This window comes from Lytechinus pictus, unplaced genomic scaffold (assembly GCF_037042905.1).
Source record: "Lytechinus pictus isolate F3 Inbred unplaced genomic scaffold, Lp3.0 scaffold_334, whole genome shotgun sequence".
Lineage (NCBI taxonomy): Eukaryota > Metazoa > Echinodermata > Echinoidea > Temnopleuroida > Toxopneustidae > Lytechinus > Lytechinus pictus.
Window position 1 is genome coordinate 6,539 of NW_026974453.1, and position 14,362 is coordinate 20,900.

Consider the following 14,362-nt stretch of genomic DNA (forward strand, 5'->3'; position numbering starts at 1 on the left):
GAAGACAACATAGAGTTCATTTTCTTCAGCCTGTCAAATTTTTTTAAGTATGTATTTTGACATCTTTTTTTGGGGGCCCCCTACTGATAAATGCACCTCTTGTGCCCCATTCCATTGCACCTGACAACTACTTCACCATCTTATCCTCACTGTGTCATGCTTTCGGGATGGAAAGGAGTTAAAATGGGGGATTCTTTTTATTTAGCCAATCTTGATCATGCCAACAGATGACAAATTATATCAAGATCAATTTAACAAACCAGTGGAACGCCTCTGGCAGTCTCGCCTGCATTTCTTGATTCGATATAGCAGCAGTGCTGACTTTGAAAACACCTATTGAATAATTATTCACGAAAGAAAACATTCATATGATAATAAAATACTATGTCCATCGACCCAAAATGTCCTTTGACCATGATCATGTGACCTAATACGTGTGCAAAATAATTATTCATACCTGATTACCCTTATGTCTATGTTTCATGAAGTTATGAAAATACCCGTTAAACGGCCAATCAAAAGTTCATTGACCTTTGATATTGGTCATGTGACCTGAAACACGCATATGATATTCATATACTTTTCAGTTATGACAATTCCAGAAATACACCCGACATTACCAAAGTTTGTTGACCCAAAATAACCTTTGACCTTAGTCATGTGACCTGAATCTCGCACAGGATATTTAGGGATACTTTATTGCTCTTATGTCCAAGTTTCATGAACTAGGTCCATTTACTTTTTCAGTTATGATGACATTTCAAAAACTTAACCTTGGTTAATAAAGATCTCAATGTCGACGACGACGCCGCCGTCGTCGCTAAAGCGGCGCCTATATAGTCTTGCTCTGATATGCAGGCAAGACAAAAATTGGAGAGGATATCGCAATTCGTTGATGTTCCATGATAAGGATAACATAAATGGAAATACATTGGTGCTTTCAAATTTCAGGGTCCGTTGACATATAGCTTAACAATCGATCGGGAGGGGTTGATATTCACGATTGATCATATACAATGATCAATGCAATCAATAATATTGTAAAGCTAAGTCCCCTGATTAATTGCTAAACTATAATTATGTTAAGGGCCTCAGGCAGGGGAGGGGTGTTTCATAAAGCTGTTCGGGTTCGCAAGTTAAAATCGACTTTAAGAATGACTGGTGATCCTTTGTTGTGGTTAATGGTATACATCAAAATGTTCATTGGTGATTATTTAGTGCATGAGGATCACCAGTCATTCTTAAAGTCACTCTTAACTTACGAACATCTTTATGAAACACCCACCGAGGGAAGCGTTTCCTGAAAGGACTTGTCGGATGTTTTATCCGACAAGTACTGTTTTATCCGAGTTACCATAGTAACAGAGCCTCTCAGCCAATCAGAATCAAGGAAAGTTCTCAGACCTGACAAGTTGTCGGACGAAAATGTTGATGAAACGCTCCCCTTTCATGAAAGGACTTGTCAGACGTTTTATCCGACAAGTACTGTTTTATCAGACAGTTACTATGGTATCAGTGCCTCTCAGCCAATCAGAATCAAGGAAAGTTGTCAGACCTGACAACTTTTCGGACGAAAAATGTTGATGAAACGCTCCCCTGGGCCCCGTTGTACAAAGAGTTACGATTGATCCGATCAATCGTAACTATGGAAAGCCAGCAAAGTCAACATATGAAATGCATGTTTGTTCAAAAAAAAGTTCTAGATATGAATGCATATCCATAAATTCATTGATTTCTTGACAATTTGGGGTGTTCTCCTTTGATTACAAAGGACATTTTGCAAATTTCCTGTAGAAAAAATTATGACACTGATGGATTTCCATAGAGTTACGATTGATCGGATCAATCGAAACTCTTTTTACAACGGGGCCCTGGTCTTACAATTTATTACAATTGATTGCATTGGTTGTGTGTGATCAGTCATAAGGATCAACCCTAATCGCTAAGCTATATGTTACAGGGGCCCCATGTTAGATGATATCACCCTAAAATTCTCAATGAACCATCTTCCCCCATCCAAGACGATGGCAGTTTCACAAAGACTCAAATGAAATATTGAGTCATGCTTAAACGTCAACGTACACCTTATTTATTAATGCTTAAAGGTCAAGTCCACCCGTGAAAAACGTTGATTTGGATAAATAGATAAAAATCTAACTAACATAATGCTGAAAATTTCATCAAAATCGGATATAAAATAGGAAAGTTTGACATTTTAAAGTTTTGTTTATTTTTCATAAAACAGTTATATGCACAACTCAGTGACATGCAAATGAGACAGTCGATGATGCCCCTCACTCACTATTTCTTTTATTTTTTTATTGTGTTTATTATATAATATTTCATTTTTTACAGATTTGACAGTAAGGACCAACTTGACTGAACCATATAGCATTAAACAATGCTAATATAAGAGAAACTTTAAAATGTCATAACTCTCTTATTTTACATCCGATTTTGATGAAATTTTCGGTGTTATGCTTGTAGGATTTTTCTCTTTTTATTTAAATCAACTTTTTGTTGGGGTGGACTTGTCCGTTAAGCTTATTGCAGACACTGAAGGAACATGCGCCCCCCCCCAAGTGTGATCTGATGACTAAATGACCAACTAGGAATTGAAGAGCGACTGTAAGTCACACTTTAATCTTAGTGAACCCCCCATATTACACTATAACATTAAGGCCATCGCACACATTAGGACTGGTCTTTTGACTCGATTTTGAAATAAGATGTAGTAAAATTTGATGCAAATATTGAGACTTTGAATATCTTACTGTGTAAAGTACCAAATCATCGCACAAATACTTTCAAGACGTTCAACTCTGTGATTATACAACTACCATCCTTATTAGAATAAAAGCGAACTGAATATCTAGTCGCAATGACATAACAATTTTACACACAAAAAAAGACCTGCAATCATCCAAAAGTGTTATATTACTTTTCATACAATTAATTTGAAAATATACTTTTCATATACTTAATGAGCACAATGCGATTTGTTCCAAAATCAGATCGTGGAACAGGACATGTGCGTAGGCCTTTTTTGACAATAAAAATGATCACAAGTGATACACAGGTTTTGTATGTGAAGCATCTTCATATTTACTCTTTTTTATTTATCATCAATTGCTGCTCAGTTTTTAACTGTAAACTCTCTTTTTTATCATCCTTAAAGACAATGGCTCAAACAACAATATAATTATATGCCATTCAGCCTTGTTCGTACACTCAAACAAGACTTTGGAGATTTGTTTTTTTATCGTTTTCTTCATCATATCACCATTACATTTTCTTCAGCATCACAGAACAATTTTCATGGCATGCAAAAATGAATAAATACACAAATAAAAAAATGAAGAAAAAAATTACATACCACATTAATCATTCATAATCAATAATTTCATAAAATTCTTTTTTCCCCTAGAACGGAAAGTGTATGACGACAAGAACAGATTCATCTTTTTTTTACTCTCCCTTCTTTTGTTTGAGGCTAGTACAGAAAATGTTGAACAATGACAGACAGGCCTAGATCAATTTTAAACAAAGATTTTTTTTACCTCTTGGCCAACAATATAATAAAGATTACAATGATTACATTGCATGTGAACAGAATTATTTCATAAATCTTCCAGCAACTTTAAGCTGCAGGCGTTCTTTGTTAAAAAGCTTTTTTTTACCACGCGACTGAAACACTATCACATGCTTGCTACTGCAGCTTCACACATGGAATATCTTTTGGAGTTTTCTGCTTTCAAAATGAAGGGATCAATACTTTACACAGCTTTCCTGTGTATATTAATTGCTAGATTATTGGTAACATGATGAAGCACATTACAAAAAATGAATAAATTTGGTGGGTTATCATTGAAGTTATTCTTTGGTCTGGACCCCCCCCCCCCCAAAAAAAAAGGACTTATTAGCCGATTCTAGATATCCTGTTTAAAGTCCCTGATTCATGTCAAGCATATCAAACATTTGGTAGAAATTTGAAGAAAAAAAAGAAGAAAACAAACAACTTTCTGCTAATGCAAATGGCATCTGTACTGTTTGCTATATGGCCCCAAATCCCCCACCCAAAACAAGTTGAATTAAGGAATTTTGAAGTCAGTGTAGGCAAGTAATATCAGTCATAAAAAAAGGAGGAAAAATGCAATTAATTTGATGATCCAAATGAGTTATATTCTAGTTAGGCTAGTATGTCTGTTTTGAACCGTCAAAATTGACTAACGCATCCTTTACGTCACATCTGTTCTTCTTTCCTATACTCTGGACACACACTTATTAAATGACAGAAGACGGAGAGATCATGTCTCGTAATTCAAAGGTATCTGCTTGGCAGTAGTATATACTGGAACACATAATGAACAAAATAATAAATCACATTAATTATTTCAACTAATCTTTGATATCCTCAGACATCTGTAGAAGTATCTCGCAAACATCATTATGAACAAGATACAAAGATATTATTCTTTCCACATGATAAATGAATGACTGAAAACAATACAATTTATGATCGGTAAATGAAATGAAAACCAGATCAAGAATGCATGGATTGCACAAAGATTGAGTAGCAAGTAGTGGGATGTATCAAGTGTCGTTCCAACCAACCTAATTGCCTAACATAAATCAATCAGCATGTTATGCTTGGCGGAAACACAATTTGAATATTTCACTCAAATTCATCATAAATGTTCACATTTGAGGACAAATTATTTCAAAATACAAGAACGCAAATGGTCTTGTAATTTATAAAATATATTTTTAACATACTAAAAACAAAAAGAGTAAAAAATTCATATCTATGATATTTGCCATAAATTCAATGGATTCAAATGCAAATGGTCTTGCAATTTATAAAATCTATATTTTTTTCAACATACAAATTTTTTTCCACATCTATGATATTTGCCATAGATTCTATCTATTCAAATGCAAACTTCTATAAATGGTGCGAAGACATAATTAGGGAGAATTGCTCTTTCTATACCATTATAATTTTATAATCATGATCAGAGCTCTTTGGATATAATACACCTACAAGGGTTTGGATATGTATTTTTTGTGCAAAATAAACACAAAAATAGGTTTTAAATCATTTAAACAAACATTCAAAATCATGTTTTAAAGATTTTTTGTGCCAATCAAACACAACACCTACTCACAGAAGGGGGGGGGGGTGAGTTAATATGAGACTGTGAGAACCAATCCCCCTCTGTCCCCTTTATACATTTGATACATCCCAAAGCTTGCGTACTCAGAAGTATCGTTTCTTTAGGCCGATACAAAGTATGCATTCTTGAATGGTATATATCCACCATCTTCTTCTATCAAATTACTAATTAGTCAACGAGAGAGAAATGAGACAGACAAAAGAATAAAATTAACATAAAAAATGACATCAAAACCAATTATGGTGGTTTCATTCACTAGAAACAGAAATGGACAGGGTCGTTTAAGGTCACTGTAGCAAGATTTGTCTTATTTTTGTACTATTAAGAGAGAAAAAAACATTTGAAAAGTTGGTCACAATAACAGAATTATATTCTGTTTTTGGTTGGTAAATGAGCAAGAAAATGTGAAAGTGGAAATGTGATGTTTGATTTTTGTTTTTTAATAGCTGTGGATAATCTTACTTTCCTTTCTTTCATCAATCTCTCTCTGACCAAAATGGAAAATACATAAAATTCAATCACAATAAGGTTTAACATAAACTCCTTTAGATACAAAAATCATTAAGCAGATGAGTCGGGGGTCTTTTGGCTTTGGTTGGTTGGCATAATAACTAGCATGATAAATGCAAAGAAAACAATAAGATAAAACAATAAGATATAACATTGTTTTGAGAGGATTTCTATAAAATACAAACTCACACACTTAGTTTAGCTGGCTTTCAAAGATCCACTTTCCCTTGGTCTATGACCAAAATAATAGAGTTATGGTTGCTTTGAAAGTTCCAAGATGCTCAGACGTTAACAGAGCTTTAAAATAAAATTATGCCTGTCATAACTAGAAAGATTAAGTAAAGATCCTTCCATCTGGCTTGTTACAACTAATATATGAACTATGCAGGTGCTTCTGGGGGGGGGGGGAATGTTTGGAGATTGTCATGGAAAAGGTTGGTGCATCTTATATTCTGATGGGAAATGCCAATATAATAAAATTTTGGTAGTTTTTGACATGTATGAATAATGGTGATGGATTTTCCACGAATATATATCGAAATAAAATTAATATCACTTGCTGGTATGTTACAAGACAGTAATGCCCTTCGAAACAATATGAAAGATACATGTATGTGTAGGTCTTTTTTTAAAACATAATTTTGACAGCGAATACCTCCAAGACGTGTGTTAAAACCAGATGTTACAAATAGCTCCATCTTTTTCTACTGTCAACAAAATTTTGAGAAAAATATATCTGAACACCATCATTTCATTAATATTGTTCAAATAACTTCTTGGGTACATGTAATTGTACAAATTTTAGCATGAAATTTTAACACGAATTTATTGAATAATAAATTGGAAGTGTAAGAGTTGGTGTATGTGTCAATTCCACAAGTGAAAAATGTTGTCATCAAACTTTTTTTCCCAATGCAAGGACAAATATCATCGTAATTGTAACAGAATGCAGTTCAACCAGATAGTCCTGTAGTTGTGGTTATAAAAAGGAAGAAAAAAAGGCTCCATCACATAAAGATATGCAATTAATAACTTAACAAGCAATGGCCAATCAGGATCATTGTTTCATACACATTTTGATCAAAACACTGATCAGGAACCAATCGGAATTGTTCTTTCAAAGGCATTAAATTTTGATATTTTTTAGGGCAAGGCCACTATTCCATAGGACACATTTTTATATGATGCCCAGCATAAAGGGGACAAATAAAAATAAGGGCACAACGGAAGAGGCATCGATGACATCGATGGTCTTGGAATTAATTCAAGCCCTGCTTTCATATTTGCAATTCATTATTAATTGCAAACCTCAGTATTAAATGGGGTTGCATTCTTGTCACAGATGCTTAGGTGAGGGTGCATTACTACTGAACCTTTTTTACTCGGAATAGATATTCTGAAATGTTTTGGGTTCATAAGATGGCCATGTCATTTTCATGTAGTGCTTTTATATTGAAAGGTTCATCATAGACTTACAAAAGGGCTCATTCGTGATGTACGTCTTTGCTGCAAGTGTGGTTCTAGGAGAAGCCCTGATACAACAATCACTTTAGACAAAATATTGAAAATATATAAACTGATAAACCACCGATGAATGTGATCTTTGGTTATATTTCCTAGCCTCCTTAGTTAAGTATTAAGACAACTAGCCTTGATTTTAAAGGATTTTCAAATTAAATAATTGTTTTTTACAACTTCATTAACCATCTTTATGTGAGCTATGCTTTCGATCTGCATTTCAAAATGAACATTCTGCTTTCCAACAGTGAGCATTATGGGACACCCTTAAAGGGGAATTTCACCCTGACAAAAGGTTTGAGAAAATATAAGAAATAACAGAATATTGGTGAAGGTAAGTAGAAAATCTGACACATATTAAGAAAGAATTTGATGCTTTTGATTTGTGACGTCATTAATTAGCAGCTTCCCCCTTTGTTGTGTAATATAAAATGCATGAATTTCATTTTTCTAATGGTTCACGATGACTAAAATTTTGTTTCTTTCAGTGCAAGTGAGAAATGATTTGTCTTTTGATATACTGATGGTACAATATAATCTGTTTTAATTTTAATAGAAAATGACATTTTATTGATTTTTTTGTCTCGAGATATGAGGAAACTGCTCACACATGAAGTTACAGATTAAACAAAAATCAAATAACTTAAAATCTTTGATAGGTTTTCCTCTAACCTTCACCAATAATTTCATTATCTTTTCTGTTATTTTTACGATAAACTTTTCATGAGGGTGAACTTCCCATTTAATGGCGCTATCTAAGAGTTGTTGCCAATTTGTGGAGACTTGCAGGATTTACAGCTTGATGTTTCCGTAATCTGGGGAGGGGGGCATTTCATGAAAAGTTTAGTCAGTCATATTCACCTACTAATTTACCTTTGGCCAATCAGATGCAAGGATTCGCAGTAGGTAATAATAGTCAGAGAAAAATCACTGGCTATTTGATGAAACACTCCCCCGTTCCACCTCTATACAACAGCAATAATCAAATTCTTTTAAAAGGTGATGAGAAACTGTCTAAACAAGCCATGGCCATGTTGTTTCCTATGCTGATGTACACATGAACAGCATACATGAGAAAAATGATATATTTCCAGAGATCAGCGGTGATATAATATCCCAAGGTTGAATACTGTAACATGGAGAGGTGTATTGTTCAGTTTGGATCACTCCAACCAGGTTGTAACTATACGTGTGTGACGGTGTCTGTAACATTGGTTAAAGCTAAAAAAAGTGCTTGCACATTTTACAAAGCTTTTGAACAGCAGAGAATTCCCCTTTCCAGATGCATTTTTTTCTTCTTTTTTTTAAAACAAGAACTAGATCAAGATGCACTTAGGGTAACCAGGTACTGTCATTTGATGAGATGAAGAAAAGGCAGCCAAGCATTGATTCATATATTTTTTTCCTTCAAAATATCCACTCCACAATTCGACAAGCAAGAAAAGGATTATTATCACGTTGTTATCCACGTTGTACATTTGAGACTGCGTTCCAAGTCATTAAACAAGTGGCGACGGGTTACACAGTGCTTTGACGAAACCTAACCCTTCCCTTTAAAAGCCCCATGCCCGTACCCATATACTCTAAAATTCACATTTTTTTGCACCCTAACGCAACCTGACAAACGTTAAACAAGTCCACAAGGAGCGCTTGAAGCTATGTCAGACACAGTCTGCACCTTCATGCTTTAGTCTGACTCCACTGCCCCTATTTGCCCCTCGAGCACTGGCATTAAATCTTCCATTAGTGTTTGGTTGACAAGGAGGAGTGCAGGGTGGTTGTTGGCATTGCAGGAGTCCATCTGTGCTGTTACTTGTACTGACTCTACTATCATCACACACATTGATAATATTGTTTTTTGTCTGGACTAAGCTCGCGTACGGCGGTGGCCCTTCCGAATCAGAGTCTACTAAGTTCAACGGGCTGCGCGTCTCGCTGTCAATCGCCTCCAATCCTCCTCCTTGTAACGTCGCTGTCGTCGTCGTCACCGCTGTTGCACCATGTTTATATCCTCCACCAACCCCTGCCCGACTCCCGATTCCGCCCCGCTTGGATTGCGAGCCGTTCGATGCATTCGACGGGCTCCGCCTCACCGGATGCCGCTGAAGGTTTTCCGTTTTGCTACGACACTGTATCATTAAATCTTGCCTCTCACTGTCATATACAGTCCGATTTGGCGGTGCTCTGATGCCGTTTTCTGTCATAACCTCCCGGTGTATTCTAACATTGTCACGCATGTGCTGTGGTTCGTCCTCGTCCGGGAGACATACTGACGTGGGGAACTTCTCCGTTGACTCACTGTGTGAACAGACCATCTCGCGTTGCTTTCTTAGCCTCTCTTGCTGATGCTGCGCAGAGAATCTATGGCTTGGTATCAGAGGTGACTGATTAACCTGCGGAAAGAAAACAGACAATTCTGTAACTATTTTCAGAAATCAAATCAGGCATCGGTTCATTTCATCATCATGATCTCATTATAATCGTCTTCTCTTTTTGGTGGAAAGTTTTTCACATTCAACAGAGAGTATCCCATTCAGAGTAAGTTCAAACTGTTGGAATACTTTCAAACTTTTCAAAGAATGGCTTGGCAGTAGAGAAAATTGTTGTCACAGTGTGACAGAAATTGTGAATGAAAACTATTGCCAGCAACATCTTCAAGAATGAAGTGAAAAAAACAAGTCTATGAATCATGCTAAGCATTAAAAACAAACTTAAAATTTAATCAGAAGAGGAATAGTAAATTGAAAGGAAGAAATAGATAATGGGTGGTGTATCATTCTGCTGTTAGGATATTATCCACTGGGATCAAATGAGATAACTTGTTACATTTTACTTTAGATGCCTTTCATAATCATTCAGTTGCTGCTCTTTGCTACTGAGTTTCCAAATATTAAACAGATCTAGAGTCTATACATTTACTAGGCATCAAAGACAAAGCAGAATGATGGAATTTTGGTAATTTGCCTTGAAAAGTAAAATGTTTGTTTTTATTAAAACCAAATAATTGTCAGGGTTAACTTCTCCTTTAATATCAATCCCTGTACTTTTTCTGGGTCCCTGTATAGAGTATACCCAAATTTCATTTCACATGTTCATTTCCATTTACAAAACACAAGCTTATCAGCCTAAAGCACGCTTGATAACCAGCATTGTTAATGAGTTAGACATTCTGCCTAGATTAAATGTGACAATGTTCCAGGGTACCCCGCTATGACCTTTGACCTGACCCCATGACCCAAGCATCAGAGATCCAGGGGAGCTAGGATGAAGAGAGAGGCACTGCGCACAAAGGATCAAACTTGGGACGAAAAAAGGAAAACCAATGGGAGATACTGTGCATCTTTTTTTCATTATAGGGGATGTCTCCTGTTGTGCTGAAGGTGAAAATATTCATTGTGAGTTTGTAAATTCTTGTTGACATTATGAAGGAAAATTTTTGCCTCCTCTATAACAGAAAATGACAGTTCTTTTATAGTAAAAAAAACAGCTAAAAATTATTTTTTTACTTTTGTGGAGGGGCATGGCATGACTTCCACTTCTTCAATTTTCATCAGTGATATGAAGAGTAGATACATTTGGCAGAAATTTCTAATAATTCTGTGATTCTATATGGTAGATTATTTTGTGGCTTCTACTGCAAAAAAAAAGGTTAGTTTTTTAAAGTGGTTGTACAGTATTCAACCAGATATTTTCCCACATCATCTTTCATCAAATCTGTGGCTAGAGAAAGAGAGAGCGGAAGAAGGATTGTTATGATGGCTGTAATTAATTCTTTAACAAATAACAATGTTACGACTGACTGTGTATTAGTACATGGTATACCAGTAGACTAAATTCATTGGTATTCTAGCCACAAACTAAACCAACCCTAACCTTGAAAATAATCGATGTTTTGGAACAGCAATCATAGTCACATACAAGTTCATTTGTTTCTGGTTGAGTCAAAACATTTCACATACCTGAACAACTGCCTATCATTTCAAGACTGGATAATGAAAAGCAGATTATTAAGATATTAAAAAAAGAATATTTCATCCCAATTTCTTCGACAAAATATCTTTGTAGTTTTTCTAGATAAACAGCAGAGAATTTAAAATCAAATGCCATTGTAATGGGTCAGATGCATAAACAGTTTCAATTGCTGGAAAGCAATTGCTTCAAGCACAAGCAAGAGCCTCGCAACTTTTTATGCATCTGACCCATGTGTCTTTCTCATAAGAATGATAGCATTCAGTAGTCATTACTTATCCCACCTCGACAGGGAAAAATTACACAGGGGCTTTAGGCAAATTTTCCTATAAATAGCCTCAAAGAGTCTGAAAAACTAAAAGAGCCATGGAAATTTCCATATGGTCCCATGTAAATTGTAATACAATGCAATTTTTTTTGTCTTTTTGTCTGGTGAGCTCAAATATATTAGCTCTAGAAATACTTAAAATAATTTTTTCTTCGATGGTTGATTGTTTTGCGGGTGACACGACATTTGCTTCTGAGACAATTGCTCTGGGGTTAATTTCGTATAAGATGCAGGGTTAGGGTTAGAATAGGGTTTTATGTTGGGTTTCCGGTTAGGGTAGTAGGGTATGGTGTTAAACCCAGTTGAAGTTGGTCATTTGATTAGTGTGTGGAATTTAGAGTGGAGCAATTGTCGCCGGAGCAAATGTCGTGGAACAGTTTTGCGATAGAAGCAACTTACCGGTACGGGAGGATTGTCTGACGTAATAGAGTAACTGGAGGTTGGTAGCGAAGAAGAGTGTGATGCTAGGCGGCTGCTGCGACGGTAGTAAAACATGATGACACAGCACAGACACACGACAGTCAACGGCGCCAGAAACACCAAAACAAAATATTCCATGTGCCAGGCACCGCTGCTAGTGCTACCTCCTTCTCTTGCACCTGCAATAATTTAAAAGGAAGAGAAAGGGAATTGTTTAGAGGTTTCAACATTACTATTCTGATTTATAACGAAGAGATAAATTATACTTAATATATCTATCACAATTAACTTTGGATCTGACAAGGAGAGATATAAACAATATCATGGGTGGTTACATAATATTCTAATTTGTCTGCAGTAGATTTTTGAGCAATGCCCCTTTTGGGGAAGGGTGTTTTTCATGAAACATTCAGTATTTTTATTCAAGAAATAGTATGAAATACTGGAAAAAGAACAATATTTTGCATCGTTAGAAAGAGAAAAAAGTGCTGCAAAGGCCATTTAAATATTGAACAACGTGCCAAGCCTGAATAAAAGTCTTTCAGCTGGGCTCAGGCGATATAAAAAAATCTTCACTTTTTCAAGAAATGCATATTATCAACTTCAAAATCAATTTTCAAAATGTATATTAATTTTCATTAGTATGAAAAAAATGATAACCAAGTCCGATCTGATAAACTGAATTATGAAACCTTGGTAGCTCTATGGGCTGACGTGTTGTGGACTATCATACATTTCTCAAACAGATTCATGAATGTCATGATGACATGTTAAACACAGTTGACTGTGTGTGGTTGGCTTGGCTGGAAAGAAGAACACGATAGCCTGTTTCTAGGGCAAAAGTCTATCGAGGACAGAATTTTAACTGGATTAAGACACAGACAAAGCCACATTATTATGAATCATAGTCTGAGCTCTGGGAGAGATATTCCAGCTAAATGCATGTGACAGCAACTCTTGCTTTTTACCAAACCAGATGGCTAAAAAAATAGGTAGAAATGAAGAAAAACAGACACGCAAATGGGTGAAATGAGAAAGATACAGGGTAAGAGAAGAGGTATGGCAAGAAAGATAAATGAGATGATGGAAAGGAGATAAAGGAGAAAAAGAAGGCGCACAGCAAGAATGATATACCGAATTAGAGAATGAGATTATGATGATAATGGCAGTGAGAGAGATAGACAGATGGAGAGGTACAGATGAGAGCGGATGCAATGAAAGACAGAATGAATGAATAAAGTGAAGATGAAATGAGAGAAGAGGAAGGGAACAGAAGGTATTACAGATGGGAAAAAAAGGAGACATTGGCGCAGAGAGAGGATAGGAGAGAGAATTAATGGATAGGAGAGACAGAGAGAGACGGACAGACAGACAGAGGGATAAAGGGATGAAAGAATGTGGTATAGATTACATAAAGTCAAATTCTCCTCATGATTTCATCCATGTCTATGTATGTCTGTGATGTTTGGAAGACTCTGCAAACAATACCACTCCCAACACTCGCTAGCCAGTAGTCCCAGCTATATCTGTTCTTGATGCCAGATGCCACATATACAAACAGCACAGAAGTGCCTGCTCCGGTAGCCTATGAGAGGCACTAAAACGTGGACGAGTTTTAACATGGGGGTAGAATTCTATGATTTTAACGACAAACTGTGCGTACAAATCTGGTCAACTATTGCTCACAATTCACATATCATCATAATTCTTCTTTCTGATGGATAGATAATAAGGTGATACTGTACATCAACTTGTGACTGGTCACAGAAACTAGTCTAAGTGGTTCCACTCACTTTGATAATGATATATAAAAGCACTTGAAAAAGTAGATAACAATAACTATTTGTCTGGTCTCTCTAAACATAGCATCAAACCCCTTTTAACAACAAAGCTCCATAGAATACTTTTCAGTCTGAAGGCTACCCCTCTATACATTTGCTTGAAGTATTGATAATGTGATTTATTTTCACAAGATCATTTCAAGTGGTTATCGACACAAAAACACCCAGACAAAATATCAATAAAGACAAGCACCTATCACAAAAGAGCAGAAAGGAAAGCGAAACTCAGCTTGTGGCCACTTCCTTCTTTTGTCATTAAAAAAAATCTTGTGTGGACTATGGCTCTTTTTTCTTTGACTAGCAAAAATCGAAGTGGAGTCAATCAAAGAATGATCCCTACGTAAATGTTCACACAGTTGCACACGAGTAAAACACACATAGATCCATCAATCATATTCTAATTATTGGGTTTACATTTCAGACATTCGCCACACTTTGAAACAACATGCTGGCAGGAGTCGAGCTATTTTTGTTCTTTCTACGTGCAGATAGAACCCGCAGTATTTTCCAACCCCCCTGTGCCCACGTTTGCAGAGTGCGTTTTTCACATAATTAAACATTGACTTTATGCTCTTCCGTAGACATAACATGTCTGCCCT

At 35.9% G+C, this 14,362-nt stretch overlaps 1 protein-coding gene across 1 annotated transcript; it reads right to left on the bottom strand.

Moving 5' to 3' along the window:
* Positions 1-3,080: 3,080 nt before the first annotated feature.
* On the bottom strand, positions 3,081-13,396 carry LOC135159720 (uncharacterized). The gene is made up of 2 exons (XM_064115624.1): positions 11,902-13,396; positions 3,081-9,598 (listed from the first exon to the last, which is right to left on the bottom strand). Exons 1-2 carry the CDS (start codon positions 12,058-12,060, stop codon positions 8,867-8,869), a joined length of 891 nt encoding a protein of 296 aa, XP_063971694.1. The 5' UTR covers positions 12,061-13,396; the 3' UTR covers positions 3,081-8,866.
* Positions 13,397-14,362: the final 966 nt, after the last annotated feature.